Source organism: Hibiscus syriacus, unplaced genomic scaffold (genome assembly GCF_006381635.1).
Source record: "Hibiscus syriacus cultivar Baekdansim isolate YM2019G1 unplaced genomic scaffold, ASM638163v2 tig00002840_pilon, whole genome shotgun sequence".
Classification (NCBI taxonomy): domain Eukaryota; kingdom Viridiplantae; phylum Streptophyta; class Magnoliopsida; order Malvales; family Malvaceae; genus Hibiscus; species Hibiscus syriacus.
Window position 1 is genome coordinate 10170076 of NW_024061947.1, and position 23230 is coordinate 10193305.

General features: G+C 33.3%; 1 protein-coding gene across 1 annotated transcript; it reads left to right on the top strand.

Annotated features, from left to right (window-relative positions):
* The first annotated feature begins 16979 nt into the window (after positions 1 to 16979).
* On the top strand, positions 16980 to 22845 carry LOC120157499 (squamosa promoter-binding-like protein 14). Its single transcript, XM_039168604.1, has 12 exons — positions 16980 to 17287; positions 17391 to 17456; positions 17810 to 18445; positions 18535 to 18728; positions 18812 to 19653; positions 19771 to 19845; positions 19961 to 20068; positions 20158 to 20278; positions 20518 to 20653; positions 20742 to 20886; positions 20996 to 21595; positions 21882 to 22845. The coding sequence occupies exons 3-12, from the start codon at positions 17853 to 17855 to the stop codon at positions 22302 to 22304; spliced, it is 3237 nt and encodes a 1078-aa protein (XP_039024535.1). The 5' UTR covers positions 16980 to 17287; positions 17391 to 17456; positions 17810 to 17852; the 3' UTR covers positions 22305 to 22845.
* The last annotated feature ends 385 nt before the right edge of the window (positions 22846 to 23230 follow it).

Below are 23230 nucleotides of genomic sequence, written 5' to 3' on the forward strand. Positions count from 1 at the left end.
CTTAATGTATTTTTTAGTGCTTAAATTATATCTTAAAATATGATTTGGTATTTTTTAAACAACGATGTCTAGCATTTTCTCAGTTACACTTTTAAATTCTATCGTTATATTTTTTTAATTTTCTAATTTTTTAATAATAAAACTATTTTTTAAATTACAAAATAACCCCCAAACCCCTTAAATCTATAATTTTAATAATATATTTATTTTTAAAAAAAGAATAAAAAATTCAAAAGAATATTTAATTTTTTTGCATTACATTTATTTGTACAATAATATTTATGTTTCAATCATTGCAAAACATTTATTTTCTTTTATATGTCTAACAAGCATAAACTTTTTCACTCGTTTAAATTACTATTTTCTTTTCGGATCATTCAAAATTTAAGTGTATTATATTTTCAAAGTATAGAGTATCGAAAACTGTCACTCAAAACACTAATTAAATGGAATCCTCAAAAACCCCTCCAGAAATAATAGGTCACCTTAGAATCCGAAGTTTTCCTTCACTAATTTTGATGTGATCTTAACAATTAAATCTGATGATTGACTATCGTATTTATATAGATTAATTGATAACTTACTAACAGTTATGACAATACTATTGACCATTAATATGATAATCCTAGGCATGATATCAAATACTCTATAGTCAGGGCATTTATATCATCGAACGAAACAAAAAAAGAGGATTTTCTTCTCCTATGTAATCACTCTACCCATTAAGAGAACTCTCTCTTTCATTACTTGATAATAAGCACCGTCTACAGGTTCTTCTACTGACCACGGCTCCTTGTCCAACCTCGAAAGAGTCAACTGCACACAACCGATAAAATCCTTTTATTCCTACCAATATATATATATATATATATAACAAATATTTCTACGAACGTAATATTTTATGTTCAGAGAAAACTTAAATGTAAGAGTCAAACTAAAATTTCAAGGATCGAAAACATATTTTCAATGAAAAAAACAAAAAAATCTAAAAATATATGATAATTTTAAATTTTTAGAGGATGCGACTGCTTGTCCCACCCCCTCGGTACATCCCTGAGTGTAAAGATAGATTATATATATATATAATTATTTAAAATTATATTATTAAGAAATATAAACCAAATTTCAAATATAAAACACAGAAGACACGGGGAAGAAATACAAACGGCAAAGACTGAATATGAAGTAGCTGGAAAATTAGGTTGATCGGTTTTTGTGTGAAGATATGTAGTGGTTGCGAGGTTAATTGCGTGACGCCGACGACATCGCCCACGCGCTTCACATCAGAATAATTGACTAACCATAAATCCCACATTGTTGACCAATGTAAATTGTAATGCATTCACCCAATCAACGTTTTGCACTTTTTACCTTCAAGCTACATCATCCTAATTTATATATACCTACAAGTCCTTCTATTATGCTTTGAACTGCATTTTAACCTTTCTATTATATATGAAGGAAAATACCTACAATCATCTTGTGGTTTCTTCAATTCTTCACTCGAACTTTGGGACATTATGAAGGATTAAAACTAGCACGGGCTCTTAACACACAGCTTCGACTGAAAGTCTGTACTCTTTAGGGCCCTCCTCATGCTTGTATAAACTTTTTTCTGATGTAATGGTTTAATCATCTCACATTTAAAATTGATTATTTTACTATTTTTAAGTAGATGGACTAAAATGTAATTCGAGGTATATACAATGACTTGTACAATATTTACCTATTTTAATAAATTGAATTGAAACTTTTGTATTTCAATCAACGTGCCATCACGTGACAATCCTACATGAATATGAGTAAATGATAAAAGTGTTAAAAAAATTAAAATTTCAAAAACTTAAATGAACTCTGAATCTATCGAGTATCTTAATGGTTAAGAAGATTATTGCTTATTTAAAGGTTTTAAGTTCGAGCAGTAGTATTCGTAAGAGTGTGTTATTAACAATTAAAAAAATATGAATATATATTATCTTATAATCAACTCAGACTATTCAAAAATAATAATTAAACTATGATTTTAAGAGCACTTTAATGTTAATTATTTTAGATAATTATCCACTTTAGCAGCTCTTCATGCTCAGATTTGATGTATAAAAAGAGAAACCATGAAGGATATATATGTATAAAATACAGGAGGATTATTAATACCCTGCTTAATTAAGTCAAAAACCTAGCTTTGGCTGGATAAAAAGAAAACAAGCATAATGGCACAGTCAAATTAAGCACACAAAATAGTTTGACATGTGAAGGGTATTATTATATGTGCAGTGAATGACGGAATGATTTAAGCACTATACGTACATATGCCGAAATCATATTTGCATCTTCATACATAACTAGCTTATTATCAATTTTTAAAGTTATCAACTTTCCTTTTCCAAACTAGAATGGTTACCCTCAGTTTGGTATTACTTTTTGAAAAAATAATATTTTAAAAATGATCATATAAAAAATTATTTTTTAAAATTACAATTTAAAATTTAATTGTTTAACATTACTGTTAAAATTTAATTTGAAAAAAAAAATATCCATTGTAGACATTAAAAAGTATTACCAAGCGGACATTAAATCAATTTTAATCATTAACATATGATATAATCATATGATGTAAGGATATAAATTCAAAATAATTTTAGTTAATGATTACCAAATATATATAAGGATATCTAATATTACACATCATAACAATATTCCTACAAATGCACAAACACACACAAAAATACAAACTGAACAAATACAATTATCGCTGCATTCACTTAATTTTAAGTTTATAAATATTATCGTCATATTCGAACTTCAATAATCTGCATTTTTTTTTTTTACCTTTCACTTTGAAGCTCCCTCTATGTCTTGAGCCTCGGTTCATATAAAAAAAATACAGTTAATACCATTTCATCAATTAATTTATCTAATGATCACAACTAAATAAACACAGAGATGGTGGATTATGGTTCATCACATTTACCTTGTTTGTATGACCCGTAACCCTAATTCAACAATCTCCGATCAAACTTTTCATGCTGGTTTATGGGTAAACCACCTCAATTTAAATCCTTCAGCCATGGAGGTTTTATAACATGAAAAAGATGAAGTTGAGATTCATGAATAGGTGATAATTTTTTAAAATAAAATGTATGTATTACCGTATTGTTCAATATTTTGAATAGGAGAGATTCTCAATCAGTGGAAGTGGGTATTTTAAGGGAATTTAGTATTTTCCACTAACTAGTCAAAGACTATAATTACCCTTCACTCAATCCAACGGTGGATATTCCACCAACACACTTTGAACGTACAACGTACACTAATGACTAAGCTAGACAAGTTCACAAAGTGGACGAAGCAGAGCGCTGGATTCTTCGCTGCTGGGTGGGTGGACCTAATATATAATCCCAATCCTTCTTCAATTTACGAATTCATATCAAAGGATAATTTAGACCAAAATCAAGTGTGTGACCGAGTTAGTTTAGATCAGTTAAGGCGAAGCCTTGAAATTAAAAGACAATAAAAAAATAAATCAGTATGAGAAATTATAAGTTAAATTAGAATAAAAATAAAATATAAAGTCATAAAATTTATATAAATATACTTTTTTGTTATATCTATGTAAATGAATAAAACGTCAATCTATATAAACATTATTGTTTTATTATAGTTATAATTTTTGTATATAAATGATTTAAACATTGAGGGAGCAGAGTGCTGGAAATATGGACTGCAAAATAACACTGTTAGCACTGACAGGAAAAATAAATACTAATTTAAAAGAAACAAATTGATAAACTGTGTCGTGGTAAAACCAATGCCTTAGAAATGAATTTGCCCCGATGTGTGTAATCGTTGCAGTAGGCGGACCGTTCCCCTGAGTTTAACACATCTCTCCAAGAATTCGTACATCCGAAAACTGGAGTGAACTTGGTGGTATTGCTCTTCTCTCAACTCAAACAACACTCAAAAGAGAGGAGTGTTTCAAAGCAAATGTTTGCTTGGGATATCTCAAAATGAATGAAATTGCCTACTATTTATAGGCTAAATAATGATTGCAAAATTGCCATTTCCAATACTAGTGGATTGAGCATTATTAACATTCAATACTAGTGAATTGAGCATTATTAACATTCAATACTAGTGTATTGAGCATTATCAACATTCAATACTAGTTGATTGAGCATTATTAACATTCAATACTAGTTGATTGAGCATTATTAACATTCAATACTAGTTGATTGAGCATTATTAATATTCAATACTAGTTTATTGAGCATTATTAACATTCAATAATAGTTTATTGAGCATTATTAACATTCAATAATAGTTGATTGAGCATTATTAACATTCAATACTAGTTAATTGAGCATTATTAATATTCAATACTAGTTGAATGAGCATTATCCAATACTAGTGGATTAGTTGATTGAGCATTATCAACATTCCCCCACTGATGCGAAAGAATTCTTTCGTAAAGATGGGAGCAATGAAGTTGAAACACGAGAAGAGCAATAGCGAGATTAGTTGCTTAAGCACTAGTGAACGTATCTGGAACTAGTACATAGTGATGATGAGCAATCATTCTCTTAGATAAATGAAACTAGTATTGAACTTTCAAAGATGGGGGTAAACTCATAACACACAACAAACCCCTTCATCTACCTAAGTCCTCGATGTGTAAGATATGTTTATACAAAAGTATATATTTGGCCATCTTACCTCAGGATTCTAGTAAGTGTGCTAGAAAAATGGCCCAACATTTTTCATAGATGGTGGCTAATCCTTCTCACTTACGTAGGTTATTTCATCAAGTTTATCTCAACATAAACCACTCAAACTGAGCTATGAAATAATTAAGATATTTTATACTAGCTCAACCTCACAAAGGGTATGGTGACTTTCTTCAAGTTCATTAAAAATTAACCACCCAAACTCTGGGATAAGAAATCATTAAGAATAAATATTCAACCTCATAATTCGGTGAATTCAATATGTTCTTCTCACTAGAAACTCCCAAACTCTTGGGTTTGAATTCATTAAGAGTTTAATAAAAACTCATCCTCTCAAGCAGTAAGTTCATCTAGTCTTTCGCGATTAGAACTACCCACTCAACTATGGGTTATGAACTTATTAAAAATAGATATTCATCCAAAAATCGGTAAATTCATCAAGTCTTTCTCACTAAGACTACCCAAAGCTTGGGCTATGAATTTATTAAGAGTAATTATGCTCATCCTAAGTATGCACATTATTCATCATAGGGATAGGCAGTAGGAATATGCACTATGAGTCTTTCCATGGTTTCATTTGACCACATGAAACTTAGATAACAAAGTTGAGTATCCACCATGAATTCCTCAACCAATGGGCTTTGGATCTATACCCCTCGACCAATCTAGGACCAGCTTCCTACTTAACCATTTGGTAAGTGGATCTGCTAGGTTTCTTTCCGACTTCACATACTCTAAAGAGAGCACTCCATTCTTTATTAAGTGTCTAACTGATTCATGTCTTATGTGAATGTATCTTTTCTTACCATTGTAAGCTTAGTTTTTAGCCACACATATCGCAGCTTGTGAATCACACAATAAAGAAATAGAAGGAGTCGGTCTTCCCCACAACGAAATATCTGCTAACAAGCTTCTAAGCCACTCGTCTTCTTGATCAGCTAGGTTAAGAGCTATAAACTCTGACTCCATGGTAGAACGAGCAATATAAGTATGCTTTGATGATTTCCACGAGATTGCTGCTCCACCTAAAGTAAAAATATACCTGCTCATAGAGCTTACCTCATCATTATCAGAAACCCAATTGGCATCACAATATCCTTTCAGTACCGCAGGAAAGCCAACAAACTCAAGTTTCCAATCCAAAGTACCCTTAAGATACTTCAGTAAACGTTTAAGAGCAATCTAGTGTTCACTACTTGGATTATGAGTATATCTACTTAGTCTACTCACAACATAAGCAATATAAGGCCGAGTATAGTTCATTAAGAACATTAAGCTTCCGATTAATTTAGCATATTCAGTTTGGGAAACACTACTTCCTTTATTCTTAAAGAGATGTATGCTAGGGTCATAAGGAGTTTGAACAGGGACGACATCAAAACTATCAAATTTCTTTAGCACTTTATCTATATAATGTGCTTAATTTAAAGAAAATCCCTTTTCAGTTTTGGTAACTTTGACTCCTAAGATTACATCGACTTCTCCCAAATTTGTCATCTCAAACTTTGTGGACAATAATTTTTTTACGTTGTTAGTGGACTCAATGTTAGAACTAAAAATCAACATGTCATCAACATATAGGCTTATGATGACACATTCAGTGCCAAACATCTTCGAATGCACACAAGCATCTGAACCATTCACAACAAAACCAAAACTAAGAATAGTTTTATGGAATTTCTCATACCATTGTTTAGGAGCCTGCTTAAGCCCATAAAGTGACTTTTTAAGTCTACAATCTTTGCCTTTCATACCAGGTGCTTCAAAACCTAGTGGTTTCTCCATATAAATCTCCTCATCTAGATCCCCATTCAAAAATGCAGTATTAGCATCCATTTGATGTACCTGCAACTTATGAATAGAGGCTAGCGCAAATAATGCATGAATCGTTAAGATTTTTATAACGGGAGAGTATGTATCAAAGTAATCTAAACCAAACCTTTGAGTGAACCCTTTAACGACTAACCTTGCCTTGTACCGTTGAATCGAACCATCTGGCCTCAGTTTCTTCCGGAAGACCCATTTGTTGCAGATTGGTTTGAATCCCTTAGGCAAGTCAACTAATTCCCAAGTATGATTAGACATTATCGATTCTAGTTCATCATTAATAGTGCTTTTCCATAAACTAGCATCGATAGATCTTATAGCTTATTCAAAAGTTTTAGGATCCTCATCTTACAGAAAAATTTGAGCTATAGGATCTGAAATGGAGTCTAAATCATTTATCTCGGAAATAAAGGAAGTAATAAAGTCTGGTCCAAAAGAGGTTTCAACTCTTTGCCTTTTACTTCTTCTAGGCTCAAAAATAATTTGTTCAGAAGACCTAGCAGGATTACTAGAAGAAGTGGATGTAATATATTCTATTTGTCTCGGTTCCTTTAAAGGAAAAGTATTTTCAAAGAAAACAAAATATATTGACTCACAAATAGAATAATCTTGTAAAATCATGAATATGTATGCAATACTATTCGTAGCATACCCTATAAACACTGCATCAATAATTTTAGGTCTGATGGTAGACTTCTTAAAGTCCGGTAAACCCACTTTGGCCAGACACCCTCACATTTTCAGGTATTGTAAATTAGGAGCGTATATTTTCCACAATTCATATTGGGTAGAATCTAATTTCTTATGAGGAACTCGATTCAAGATATGAGTTACCGATATAATGGCTTCCCTCACATGTTATCAGATAACCCTGAACTTATTAGTAAAGAATTCATCATTTCTTTTAAAGTTCTATTTTTCCTTTCGGCTATACCATTTTGTTGAGGAAAATAGAGGGCTGAAGTTTAATGAATTATGCCATTCTTTTCACAAATATCTTTTAAGAAATTAGATCTATATTCACCACCTCTATCAGATCTAACCCATTTGATTCTCCTATCTAACTAATTTTCAACTTATGTCTTATAAATAACAAAGAAGTTTTCAGCTTTATCTTTAGTTCTTAGGAGATAAACTTTTGTATATCTTGAATAATCATCTACAAAAGTTATGTAGTAGTGTTTTTCTCCTTTACTTTCAGTGTTTCTAAAATCTGCTAGATCAGTATGAACGAGTTCTAACAGCTCAGTCTTTCTATTAGAAACAATCTTCAAGTGAGGTCTAGTGTGCTTAGCTTCTACACAAATCTCACATTTGTTAAAGCTAGTTGTGTCTAGTTTAGGCAGAACATTCTTATTCATCAATTTCTTTAAAGCATGAATATTCATATGTCCTAATCTAACATGCCACATATCAATGGATTCAACAATATAAGTAGAAGCGATAGCTTTATTTTCATTTAATTGAGTTTCTATGACAAATAAACCATTGCTTAAAAACCCTTTCCCAACATAATCACCATTTCAGGAAAGTACAAGTTTATCTCCCTAAAAAACTAACTTAATGCCTACCTTATTTAGAAGCCCACCACTTATCAAATTTCTACGCAAGGTAGGTACATACAGAACATTATTTAAAGCCAGAGTTTTACTAGAAGTCAGCTTGAGTAAAATCTTGCCTTTACTTAGTACTTCAGAGTTGCTAGAGTTCCCCATGTACACACGTTTACCTATGTTCCCATCCTCGAATTCGGTGAATAACTCATTCCTTACGTAGAAGTGCTTCGAAGCACTAGTGTCAACTACCTATTCTGAACTATTTTTCACCAGATTAACTTCTGAGACCACCGCAACAATGATTTCATCATCTTTTTCTACAACGTATATCTACGGCTTGTTGTCATTCTGACGGTCTGAGTGATGTTGGCATTGGTAAGCTTTGTAGTCGGCTAAACTGTAGACATAACACTTGAACGTCTTTCCTTCAGGTTTGGCATTTTCTAACTTCTTGAAGTTGGTAGCCTTCTGAGGTTTTGTCTTCTTGTCTTGATTCCCTTATTTCTTGAATCTAGACTTAACCAAGTTAGCTTTAAAAGATAAATTACTCAGAGAATTAGTAACTTTATCTTTTAAACGATTGGCTTCTTCAATCTTCATATGGCCCACTAGCTCTTCAAGTGAAATTTCTCTCTTCTTATGCTTAAGAGAATTGCGGTAGTCGAACCAGGACTTGGGCAGCTTCTCAATGAGAACATTAGCTTGCAGTACCTCACACATTTGCATCCCTTCGGCAATGATGTTAGCGACTAAGTTCTCATAGTCATGGACTTTATCCATTATCGGTTTGTCGTCTGTCATCTGGAATTTGAGCCATTCACCGACAACGTACTTTTTGATACCCGCATCGTCCGCACCATACTTTTTCTCCAGAGTGTCCCATATTATCTTGACACTCATTTCTCTAAAGAACATATCAAATAATTTATTTGGCATATGACTGAGCAGATGTCCTCGCACCGTTTTGTTGTCTTTATCGTATTTCTCGTAGGTAGCGAGTGCGGCGGCGGCAGTTGCTAAGGCATCATCATTCAGGACCGCATACGCATCATTACCGACAACTGGGGTTGGCGGCATGGTAGGTGGTGTCTTGACAAGCACGTAGTTAAGATCAAGCTGCCCAAAGAATATCAGGATTCTTTGTGACCACCTTCTATAATTATTTCCATCAAATGCATCGAGCTTGGAAAGATTGGGAATAAGTTTGCTCAAAGGTGATGTCATAATTGCAGTATAAAGGATTTCGTTTCTAAATTGTTGGAAATATGGACTGCAAAATAACACCGTTAGCACTGACATGAAAAATAAATACTAATTTAAAAGAAACAAATTGATAAACCGTGTTGTGGTAAAACCACTGCCTTAGAAACAAATTCGCCCCGATGTGCGTAATCGTTGTAGTAGGCAGACCGTTCCCCCGAGGTTAATACGGCTCTCCAAGAATTCGTACACCCGAAAACTGGAGTGAACTTGGTGGTATTGCTCTTCTCTCAACTCAAACAACACTCAAAAGAGATGAGTGTTTCAAAGCAAATGTTTGCTTGGGATATCTCAAAATGAATGAAATTGCCTACTATTTTATAGGCTAAATAATGATGGCAAAATTGCCATTTCCAATACTAGTGGATTGAGCATTATTAACATTCAATACTAGTGAATTGAGCATTATTAACATTCAATACTAGTGAATTGAGCATTATGAACATTCAATACTAGTGTATTGAGCATTATCAATATTTAATACTAGTTGATTGAGTATTATTAACATTCAATACTAGTTGATTAAGCATTATTAATATTCAATACTAGTTTATTAGGCATTATTAACATTCAATACTAGTTGATTGGGCATTATTAATATTCAATACTAGTTTATTGAGCATTATTAATATTCAATACTAGTTTATTGAGCATTATTAACATTCAATACTAGTTGATTGAGCATTATTAACATTCAATACTAGTTGAATGAGCATTATCCAATACTAGTGGATTAGTTGATTGAGCATTATCAACACAGAACAGCTTTCCCCCTCCCCAGATTAGGAGCATGGCGTCAAGGAAACAATAATATAGTTGCATGCATGTGAATGAAGAGTAACTTTTTCCCCCGAATGCATGCATGTAATTTTTTTCAGAATTATTGCATGTGATTTTGGGGTGGAAATTTTTTCCATCATATATAGTGTGGGTGGGTGCGAATCAAAGTGAAGAGAAGATAGAGGAGAAGGAAGGAAGGAATGAAGGAAGGAAGAAAAATAAAAAAATCATATTCAATTCGAATGTATTTTTTTTATATTTTTCACAAATTATTATAGATGTTTTTTGGTTTGTTGTTGTTATTGTTTAAAGCAGTTAGTTAATTCAGATTATTTTTAGATAGAATTGTTATTTTAGATTATTTTTAGATAGAATTGTTCTTGTTTAAATTAATGTTTAGATTAATTGTTGTATGTCATTTGATTTTGATTATTACAAATACATGTTAATTATTATTAATATTTTATGGAAGTTGTTAGAAGGATGGCAGATCAAACTCCTATGTTGAGATTACAAAATGAACACATCACTAGTCTTTTGTCAAATGAACTTGTATGAATTTATTTATTTATTATAAAATAAATTATGTAGTTTTATGTTTGAAATAAACTTATTTTAGGTTGTTTGTATTCATTGCAGGATACTGTAGAATCATTTCGACATCGAGGGATTGGGAATAACGAGCCATGCGATCGTATTATTCCATTATTGGACATGCCAAGATTTTATTATGCCACATCTATTTGTGGCTACAAAATTTGTTATGTGTTACCAAAAATTCATTTTTAAGAGTTCGGGAGTCGATTATGCGTGGGGTAGGATAAGCACCCCCACAACTCTCGAAAATCAATATCTAATTGCTTATGTAATTATAACAATGGAACTTGCAAATTTGAGTCAAAATTAAAGTACAATCCTTTTTATTAAAATTGACCAATATCACTTTTCGTTTGAATATCGTGCAATAAAACTTCTCCTATAAAATGATGTTTTTCATTCCATTATACGACGAGTGTTTTTGAAAATATTCGAGTAAAATATATAAAAAAAATGATAATAAAAGAATAATAATTATTTTTCAAAATATTAGTTAAAAACAATAAATAAAATGTAAACATACATACATACATGCATATATACATACATACATACATAATATATACACGCATACACACACATACACACATATATATAAAGATTAAAATATGTAAGATGAATATTTAAGCTTGAAATAAACAAAAATCTAAAATAGTCAATAAATACAAGAACTAAACTAAACTAAAATAAAAAACAGGGGAGGGAGTGTCCGGTGGAACAGTGATGACTGAAGTGAGGTGATCAATGGCGGCGTCTCGACTTGGCTTCTTGGAAATGGGTAGTGGCGGCGGGAGTGACTGGCGGCGGCAGGATAAATAGGGTTCAAAAACCCTAATTGCTTTAGGTTATTGCGTAGACCTGGTGTGTTGGGCTTTAACATACTTGGGTTTATTTTGTTGTGGGCTGACTTTTAATTTGAGTTGTAACTGAGCTTAAGCCTGTAAAATAAAAAAATATAATTTTAAGGACTAAATTGAACTAACATGAAATTACAAAGTAAAATTTAAATAAATTAAACAACACACACGGATCAAATTGAAATAATTGTAAAATATAAACCTGAAACTAATATCAAATTAGACTTAATTGTATTTATTTTAAAAGTTGGTGAATAAAACATTATAGGGTTTAGAGATTATGATATAATTTATATGGTTCGAAATGAAGTTTATGATGTGATTTTATAGTGTTTGAAGTTAATTAACAAAATAGAAATAATTAGTGAACAAATGTTTAACGTCTCATCAGTCATACATATATACATGCATGCATGCATCAAAACATACATATTTACATGTGTGTGTGTGAGCCCTTGTAAACTTTTGTTCACCAACTTTTAAAATTAATTCAATTTAGTTCAATTTAATATGAACTTCATATTTACATTTTACAATTGTTTCAATTTGATCCATGTGTATTGTTTAATTTATTTAAATTTCACTTTATAATTTCTTATTTATTCAATTTAGTCCTTAAAAGTATATTTTATCCAAAATTAGCCTATAACTATTTCTATGTTATTAATTTACTTCAAACCTTATAAATCACATCATAAACTTCATTTCAAACCATATAGATTATATCATAATCTCCAAACCCTATAAATTTTTATTCACCAACTTTTAAAATAAATGCAATTTAGTCTAATTTGATATTGATTTTAGTTTTATATTTTACAATTATTTCAATTTGATCCATACATTTTGTTTAATTTATTTAAATTTCACTTTATAATTTCATGTTTATTCAATTTAGTCCTTAAAGTTATATTTTTATTTGAAATTAGACCATAATTATTTATATTTTTTATTTAACTCCAAACCTATAAATCACAACATAAACTTAATTTCAAATCCTATAAATTATATCATAATCACCAACTTTTTAAATGAATTCAATTTAGTCCAATTTGATATTAATTTTAGCTTTACATTTTACGGTTTTTTCAATTTGACCCTTGCATGTTGTTTAATTTATTTAAATTTCATTTTGTAATTTAATGTTTATTCGATTTAGTCCTTAAAATTATATTTTATATGAAATTGGCCATAATATTTTATATTTTATTTAATTTTACTACAAAGTCTATACAATTTCAAATTACAATTCGACGTTTATGAAAGTCGAAAAATAATTCACCCGAAAATGGCCCGACATGAAGTCTATCCATATTGATAAGATCCGACTTGAATTTTATCCACCAATGACGTGACCCAATCTGAACGAGATCTGAACTGAATTAACATGATATTAAACTGATTCACACCCAAACTGTTTTGACCCGAACTAAAATTAACTCGACCCAAACCTGAAGTAAATATGATTTCAAATCAACATGGAAATGACTCGAACTAGATCTGACTCGGATCAAACCTAATTCAAGCCAAACTATTAAATTGACCTAACATAGCCCAACCTGACCTGACATAATCTGATATGAATCTTGAACGATTACCTAATTTCACATCCCTAGATATACCTACTTCATTGTAGAAATAATAAAAAATAAAAATGTGAATAATTAAGTTGGATTATAGGAATTAGGGGTGTTCAACTCCGGATACCCGGTTTTCGGGTACCCGAAGTTCTGGATACCTGAGTCTTCGGGTAGTTGATTGGCTAGCCTGTGTCCCAACCCAGATGTTACAGGTACCTGGTAATTCGGTACTCGGTAATTGGGTACCTGTCATGTACCCGTAATTCAGGTAATTGGGTACCTGATTTTTATTATTTTCAAATTATTAATTAAAAAACATACAACTTATATTATTAAAAAATATTATATTAATTATTAAACATACATTTGCTAGGTGGGTGATTTTTTAATATATTAGTTTAATTTAATATATAAAATTATTAATAATTAAATATATAATATTATATTATATATAAAAAATAAATATAACATGATATTCTGGTAACCGAGTATCCTAGAAAATGTAATTTTGTGACCTAGTTCCGATCCGAGAAATGTCGGGTCTAGTACCCGGCCCGATCAGTTTTTCTTAAGACAATTACTCAATTTTTTTTAGTTTGGGTTTGCTGATTTACAGGTCGGGTCAATCGGATCATGTATTTTTAAACAACCCTAAAATTGGACATACCGTCTTCACTGTAGATGTAAGTTTAAATTTAAAAAAATGAATAATGAAGATGGAATTTAATTCTACGGTCTTCACTGTAGATTAGAATTTAAAATTAAAAAAAGGAATAGTGAAGGAGAGGAGTGTAATCTTACCTAGGGCTGTAAATGAGACGAGACAGATCGCGAGCTACTCGAGATCGACTCGATCTTGGCTCGATAAATACTCGGATCGAATGGACTCGACTCGAGCTCGAACTCGACTCGAGTTCTTAACGAGCCGAAACGAGCTACTCGATACTCGACTCGAAAAGCTCGTGAGCAGCTCGAAAATAAATGTTATATTATAATTTTAGATTTTTTAAAATTACATTATTAAAAATACATTATTGATAATTATAAAATTTTAAAATATATTAAAAATTCTATAATACAACTAAGACATCTCATCCATTATAATTATGTGATAGGATTTAGGGTTTATGATTTGTGGTTTAAGGTTTAGGGTTTAAGGTTTAAGTTATGCACATAAAAGTAACATACAAATTATGCAAGATGATGTTATGTTTCGTTTCTTGATGATACGCTATAAGTGGGGGGAAATTTGGTAATGAAAACCGTGAGAAGCACATCGTCTCGACAAACAAATTTGTTAAGGAAAGTAATCCAATTCTAGGTAAATTCAAACGAAAACTCGATGAACACACAGATTGAACTAACATCGAACACGTTCACAGATTGAGCTAACATCGACCCATGTTCGCAAATAGAGAAGTTATTAAAGGTGCAATAGAACATACTTTAAATGGAATGTAAGCATGTATGCCATTGACAGGACCAACGGTGAAGCCTGTATACCCGACCATTGCTCTATGAACTGCGACGTGAGCAAGTAGGGCGCAGTAGACATTATCCGAAAGTGTTGGAGTTTGGGTGGAAGGAATGGAGAAGAAGCTGATATATAGTGGCTAACATCGACCCATGTTCGCAAATAGAGAAGTTATTAAAGGTGCAATAGAACATACGTTAAATGGAATGTAAGTATGTATGCCATTGACAGGACCAACGGTGAAGCCTGTATACCCGAGCATTGCTCCATGAACTGAGACGTGAGCAAATAGGGCGCAGTAGACATTATCCGAAAGTGTTGGAGTTTGGGTGGAAGGAACGGAGAAGAAGCTGATATATAGTGGGGTTTGTCTTTGAAAAATTGTGTGTTGGCAGCATTCATGTGAGTTGAGCCGAGAAAGCAATTGAAAACCAGGTAGGATCGTTATCCGAGTTAGATTGCCCACGTCGAGCATTCACTCAACGCCGCTTTTTCCGAGGTTCCGTTCTGTTCTGCTACGCCATAAACTAGTGGCACTCGCATATTGATGTTTCGATTGTTTGGTATCTTTATTATCGAACCAGGATTTGGAAATATTTATATATCGAATTATATAATTATAATCTATAAGAGATATTGGAAGTGTTTGAGTATTATATATAATCTGTAATATAAACGCTATTGTTTTATGATTTCAATTGCGTAATTAGTCTTTGGAAGCAGTCAGCTGGTGGCTGAATGCATTGTCAGTATCCCACATCGTTGAGATACAAAGAGACGACGATAGAATCTGGTTATAAAAAAAGCGGGCTTCTATATTAAAGTTTCATATCTTTCTCGGCCTTTAACATAAGATCAAGTGTAGAATTTGTTCTTATCAGTTAATTTTGTTACGTGAGCTAATGTTACTAAGATATTGAATTTATCACATTAGGTTGGTACTGAGACTCGGGTTCACGAGCGTTGTACTATGGCTTCGAGTTTCAATCGAGCTCGAGTTCGAGCTTTAATTGAGCTTGAGTTCGAGCTTTAATTGAGCTCAGTCCGAGCATCGAGCTCGAGTCCGAGCTTCAATCGAGCTCGAGTCCGAGATTTAATCGAGTTCGAGTAGAGTTTCAATATTATCTTTTGAGTTTATGTCGAGTTTGAAAATTTTAGACTTTCGAGTTGAGTTTATATTAAAAGTTTTTAAATTCGAGTTGAGTTTGACAATATTCGAGTTCGACTTTAAATCTCTAATCTTACCATCTTAAAAAATTTTAATTATAAAATAATGGCATGAACAGTGAAGACGGTGTGTAAGCAGTAGCACACCAACTTCAAATTTACTGTTGAAAGCACAACAGGTTGAAAAATAAATTAAAGGGTGTAATATTTTGAAATAAAAAAATCCAATTGTAATATCCGAGTAAATTACCCAAACATCAAATAACAAATCAAATTAAATTATTTCAAGATAAAAAGGTAAAGGAATAGAACTACTTTTTAGTCCTAACTTTGAGAAACTTTTTCATTCAACTTAGTATTAGATAATTTTTTGTTTTATTTTCAATAATTTGGGCGAAACGCACAAATGATCACTAAAGTATCTTAAATAGATCTTTATAGTCACTACAATTTTAAAAATTATAAAATTATTATTATATTTATTAAATTATTGTAAAATAATCACTTCACATTATAAAATAATAAATTTTAATAAATTTAATGATTATTTATTTTGAAACTTCATTAATAAAAATATTATAACATAATTTATATACTTTAATCTAATAATTTGATGATTAGCACTAAAAGGTTAGGTCACATGTCACACCCACGGAACGACATGTCATCGAAATGACCTCCAAATTCAGGTTAATATGGACTAAAAGAAAATTTCAAGATAAGTCTCACCGAATTTTTACAGTACGCTAATCTTAATATATAATTAAAGTGTTATTGATTTTATTATTTTTTTAATATTTTAGATAAAATATTATATAAAACATTATTATTTTTATATAAAATATAAATATTGTTTTTAATATTTTTAGTAAAATGTTCAATAATAATAAAATCTGTAAAAAAATAATTTTTAAATAATACTTTATCAGATATGTTAATAAAATCGTTAAAACATCTAAAAATAATAAAATCAATTGAAATAATAATATTTTTAGTAATTATTATTAAATATTTTATCATAAATATTAAAAAATATTAATGATTTAGATAAAAATAATATATTATATGTAATTTTTATCAAAATTATTAAAATAATAATAACAATATTAAGATTAACTCACGTTATAATTTCCCATTCTTATATAGAGACAACAAAAAAGTAAACTAAAGTTGTGGAGCCTAGCCCAAGTTTCCAGTTGTTTCAGCTTTCATCATCTTCGTCTTCTCGGATCTCGCTGCGTTTCATTGCTTTTTACCTCTTGATTCCTATTTTTTTTCGTTTCCTTGATTTTTTTCTTCCCTTTTTTTCACGAATTGAGACATAAGCCCTGGTCCGATAGTTGGTGCCTGGGAAAAAGGGAATTTTTCAGATCTGCGATTACCATGAAGTAAAAGGTTGAAGGCGGTGGTTGCTTTTACTTTTTTTCATGAGATGATGAAGCGTTAAGCTGAGATATCGTCAAAGTTATCTGATTTTTTTTTTGCTCCTGTATTTGCTGTTTGCTTGTATTGTATGATTCATCTGGGTGTTTTTGATGTTAGTTTTAATTTTTGTTACACGTCTTCAGTTCTTCTCAATCTTTGTCTGATCTGATAATTAGCCGTGGAACTCTCAAGCTGAGATATTGTGAAAGGTTTGTTGTTTTTAAATCTTCTTTGTTAACTTGTCCGCCTGTATTTACTGTTTACTTGTATAATTTGTCATTCGGGTTGCCCTCTTTTTGTTTTGATTTTGTTTTTACATGTCTCGTTAGTTATGATCTTATCGAAGCCCCATTCTTTGTCTGATGTTCTACTCTGCGCTGAAAATTATGATCCAAAAGATTTATTCTGAACCCATATCATCCCTCTTTGGCTTTTTTAGATTGACCGTTCATCTTTCTTATTTTGACTTTTTTATGAGATGAACCACATTCTTTTATGCTAGTTATAATTATGTGTGCAATCCCCAAAATTACTTGTTAAAACAGTAATTTCTTTTGTCCAGAGATCATTTGGTGTCTGGAAAAAAACAAGTTAGTTTCAGACCCATGGAGGAGGTAGGCGCTCAAGTAGCTCCTCCCATATTTATGCACCAGGTCCTTGGCAGCCACTTCTGCGAACCACCTTCCTTGTCCAAGAAACGCGACCTTCCTTCTCGAGCCCCTGATTTTCAGTACCGAAACCCTTTGCAACAGCGTGTTGCCAACTCCAGGGACAACTGGAATCCAAAGCTATGGGAGTGGGATGCAGTAAGATTCATTGCCAAACCCTTGAACACCGAGATTCTGCAGGCAGGTACTGCCTCAGCAGAACAGAAAAAGAAAGGCCACGCTAATGGCAATGAAACCTCTATAACATCCAAGAATGCCACTGCAGTAAATGATAATGATGAGAGGCTGCAACTGAATCTTGGTGGGGGTTTGAACTCTTTAGAAGAGCACGTGTCCAGGCCCAACAAAAAGGTCCGTGTTGGATCCCCTGGGAGTACCAACTACCCCATGTGTCAGGTTGATAATTGTAAGGAAGATCTTTCTAATGCAAAGGATTATCACCGTCGGCATAAAGTGTGTGAGGTTCATAGTAAAGCAACTAAAGCTCTTGTTGAAAAGCAGATGCAAAGGTTCTGCCAGCAGTGTAGCAGGTTGCTACTTTTATGTTCTTCTTGAACTTTTCACCCGTGGCATCATGTAATGGTTGAACTCATATCACCTATATATTTCTTTTCTTCAGGTTTCACCCACTTTCTGAGTTTGATGAGGGGAAGAGAAGTTGTAGGCGAAGACTTGCTGGGCATAATCGCCGTAGAAGGAAGACACAACCTGAAGATGTGACCTCACGACTTTTACTCCCTGCAAACAATGATAATGCTGGGAATGGAAATTTAGATATCGTCAATTTGCTCACTCTTTTGGCTCGGACGCAAGGCAAGAAATTTATTCTAAAAATGCGTTAAAATTTTAAATTATTGTTTTAAGTTGAGACTGATGTTTGTGTGCTTAAAATGTAGGGAAAACCGATGACAAAAGCATTAATTCCTCACATGTACCAAATAGAGATCAACTTGTTCAGATTCTTAGTAAGATAAATTCATTACCTTTGCCCATGGACCTGACTGCAAAGTTGGCCAATGTTGGAGCATTGAGCAGGAAGAGCCAGGAGGAGCCTTCAATAGGTGATAAGCACCAATTGAATGGGAAAAACACATTCTCTCCATCTACAGTGGATTTGCTTGCTGCCCTTTCAGCTACATTGTCATCCTCTTCTTCCGATGCCCTTGAAAATTTGTCTCAAAGAAGCAGCCACAGCAGTGATAGCCACAAGACCAAGTCGATCTGTCCTGATAATGTAGCTGCTCCCAGTTCACGAAACAGAGCTCCTCTGGAGTTTACTTCAGTTGGGGGAGAAAGAAGTAGCACAAGCTATCAATCTCCTATTGAAGATCCTGAATGCCAGATTCAAGAACCTAGACTTAATTTACCATTGCAGCTATTTAGCTCCTCTCCTGAGGATGACAGCCCACCAAAACTAGCATCTTCTAGGAAGTATTTCTCTTCCGACAGTAGCAATCCAATGGAGGAAAGATCTCCATCTTCATCAACAGTTATGCAGAAATTATTTCCAATGCATAGCACAACTGAACCAGTCAAATATGAGAAACCACCCATTCACAGAGACACCATTGCAAATGCCGAAGCAAGCAGGGCTCATGGTTCTACTCTTCCTCTTGAGCTCTTTTGTGGGTCAAAAATAGGAACTGGACACGGTTCATTTCAAAATTTCCCTTCACAAACTGGGTACACATCTTCTGGGTCAGATCATTCCCCCCCTAGCTTGAATTCTGATTCTCAGGTATAATAGAAGCAGTACATGTTTTAGTTTATATTTAAGTTGTATTTCATTTTTCTTCCTTTTACCATGCATGTGTGTTACATTGACATATCTGATGGCTGAATGGGTTCTGAGCAGGATCGTACTGGGCGGATAATTTTCAAGCTGTTTGACAAGGACCCCAGCCACTTCCCTGGTGCACTGCGGAGCCAGGTGAGGAGTTATTTACCAAGTTTTGCATTTTTTGTCACATATAATAGGAAGTGGAGGTTACATAACGGCCTTTCTTGTAGAGTGTTACTGATGATTCTGGTCAATCATTTTGCAGATCTATAATTGGCTTTCAAATAGTCCGTCTGAAATGGAGAGCTACATAAGGCCTGGATGTGTGGTTCTGTCAATCTATTTGTCAATGTCATCTGCTGCCTGGGACCATGTGAGTGTGTTACTACATTACGCATTTGTCACTTTCCCTTTGTCCAACAGTGTGCTGACCATTTATAGGGTGCATGATTTTTTTTCTAGCTTGAAGGAAACCTGCTTCAGTATGTCGATTGTTTGTTGCAAGACTCAGATTCAGATTTTTGGAGGAAGGCACGGTTTTTAGTTCATGCTGGGAACAGGCTTTTAGCATCTCATAAAGATGGTAAGTATGATGGAAATTTGTGTTTTTTCTTTTGTCGGGCTGCTTCAAACTTTTCTCTTGAGAGAAAACATTATTATTTTATTTAGTACTCCTTGGGAATGTCTTTATTATCACCTACTAGGTTTCAGATGACTTCAACTATACACTTTTTAGTTGATTTATGAGGAGTATGGAGTTGGGTTACACTGCTTTGATTATGAACTGTTTTGAAAGTTTCGTTTTTTTCTGAACTTTTTCAGGAAAGGTTCGTCTATGCAAAGCCTGGAGATCATGGAGTTCACCTGAGTTGATATCTGTGTGTCCTCTGGCCATTGTGGCTGGACAGGAAACCTCTCTTTTAGTGAGAGGTAGAAATTTTACTAATCCTGGGACCCAGTAAGCAACATGAGCATTTTATATGAGAACTTTGAATTTCTTCCTTATGTCTTTCTATTTTTGAACTGTCAATTTGAAAACTGTGCAGGATTCATTGTGCATACATGGGTGGTTACTCATCAATGCAAATTAATGAGTTGACATATAAGGGAGTCGTGTATGACGAGGTAAACATGGACGGTTTTAAGATTCAGGTTCCGTCACCAAAAGCACTAGGTCGTTGTTTCATTGAGGTAAAACTTTATGTTGGATAATTACCATGTTCATCTTTCTGGATCCTCCTCAGAAATATGGAGGATTGTGACGAAGCTGTGTGTTGACTTCTCCCCAAATTTTGATCAGGTGGAGAATGGATTCAAGGGCAATAGTTTTCCTATTATAATAGCTGATGCTGCCATTTGTACAGAATTGAGACTTTTGGAATCTGAACTTGACATAGAAGCTAAAGCTTCTAATATTATTTCTGAAGACCATGATTATGATTTTCACCGTCCACGGTCAACAGAGGAAGTCCTGCACTTTTTGAATGAACTTGGATGGCTATTCCAGAGAAGCATCGATCCCTTGCCCAAGAGTTCTGATCATTCCCTCTGCCGGTTCAAATTTTTGCTCATATTCTCTGTTGAGAGAGACTATTGTGCTTTGGTAAAGGTACTTCTTGACTTGCTGGTGGAAAGCAACTTGGATATGGATGGGCTATCCAAGGAATCACTGGCCATGCTTTTTGAGATTCATCTCTTAAGCCGAGCAGTGAAAAGAAGGTTCAGGAACATGGCTGACTTGCTTGTACATTATTCTATTAATAGAAGCGATGAAAGCTCAAAAAAATATATCTTCCCACCAAATCTTGAAGGTGCTGGTGGAATCACACCTTTACATTTGGCTGCATGTACATCTGGTTCAGATGATTTGGTAGATGTGTTGACGAATGATCCACAGGAGGTATGAGTTATTGCAGCATTTCTTTTACGTTTAATACAAGGAATTGAGACTCCTCCCTGATTATCTGTCGGACTATTTTAGTTAAATAGGACTGTTTCTAGCGTCCTAGATTCGAAGTACTCTTCCTCTACTGAACATAAATGATAAAAACCGCGTTTAGACCTTTCTCTTAATTTGTGAAAAGAGATGGGAGGGTGGCTGGCACATTTGTTTTTATATATACTTGGTCAAATGTGTATTTCATTTGTTTGTAAACAAGTTACTAAAATTTCCAACTTTTTTGTAGATTGGTTTGAGCAGCTGGAATTCCCTTCTGGATGCAAATGGGCAATCTCCATATGCCTATGCTATGATGAGAAACAACCATTCTTACAACAAACTGGTGGCTAACAAATGTGCTGATAGAAAGAAAGGTCAAGTTTCTTTGACTATTGGTGATGAGTACTCGGGCATAACTGCAGTTCAGTTAAGCAAGATAACTTCGCAGTTAAAACAAAACCGTAGTTCTTGTGCCAAGTGTGCAGTTGTGGCAACGAAGTATAGCCATAGGTTTCCAGGTTCACATGGTCTGCTCCAACGTCCTTATATTCATTCAATGCTTGCCATTGCTGCTGTCTGTGTTTGTGTCTGCTTATTCTTTCGGGGATCGCCCGACATCGGCCAAGTTGCTCCCTTTAAGTGGGAGAACTTGGATTATGGCACGATATAATTGGTTGGGAACATATCATTTTGAAGCAAGCAACAAACTAGGGGCAGATTATGCAGGGTTCTTTGGACATTTGAGCCCAAGTGAATGGATAAAACTGGATGTGGTACAGGGGAAGTCTCCATATGCTGCTGATTGATTGTGAGCAACCCCGAGATGTGGGGTATCCCCTTTAGGCTATGCCCTTGTTTCGGCCTATGTATATTGGATTGGGGTAATCTCACAGATTCTAAGACCGTACATAGGCGGAGATTATACTTGTTGGATGAGTTGAGAGGCACAAGCATGAACGAATGTTGCTACTGGTAAAATTTTGGAATGGATATATGACAGTAAAAAGCGGACTTCCCAGAGAAGTTGTAAGCACTTCTTTCAGGGAAAAAAATAGAAATAAAGTTAAATTATATTGTATACTATTGTATTTTCATGTTTCACTTTGATTTGATTACTTTTAGATTTGTATTAGTTTTATCATCTCATTGTAAAGTTGTTGAACAACGTGTAGGATTGATTATAGTTATACAATGTTGTACTTTGTACGAATACCAATTACATATCAGCAAGTTTGTTTCTTACTTGCATACGTTTGCATGACGTGTCATTGGAACTTTTTTATACTTATATATGTAAAATTAATATATATAGTATTCTTGAAAGATGAAAATTAAATTTTGACGATACAATATACTAATTATTTTTTAATATATAAAGGTGTGTATATTATGATGGATGGCAAATTGGGAATTTAGAAAATGGTGATTGAAACAATACTCGGGCGGTGTGTGTTGTGGGGTGAGAAAATCTAAAATATGAATGGGGAATGGTTATTGGTTGAAAAGTGGGATGGGTGACACGTACGTAGTAGACAGGCACTTGCATGCGTGTCCACGTTTCATCATTGGATAAATCGTAGACCTACAATATTTGTT

What these genes read in the sequence shown, in the direction of transcription:
- LOC120157499 (XM_039168604.1), top strand. Translation starts at nt 17,853, where the DNA reads ATGGAGGAGGTAGGCGCTCAAGTAGCTCCTCCCATATTTATGCACCAG. An exon ending in CTGGTGCACTGCGGAGCCAG is followed by an intron (nt 19,846 to 19,960) that starts GTGAGGAGTTAT and finishes ATCATTTTGCAG; the next exon opens with ATCTATAATTGGCTTTCAAA. An exon ending in TTTAGCATCTCATAAAGATG is followed by an intron (nt 20,279 to 20,517) that starts GTAAGTATGATG and finishes GAACTTTTTCAG; the next exon opens with GAAAGGTTCGTCTATGCAAA.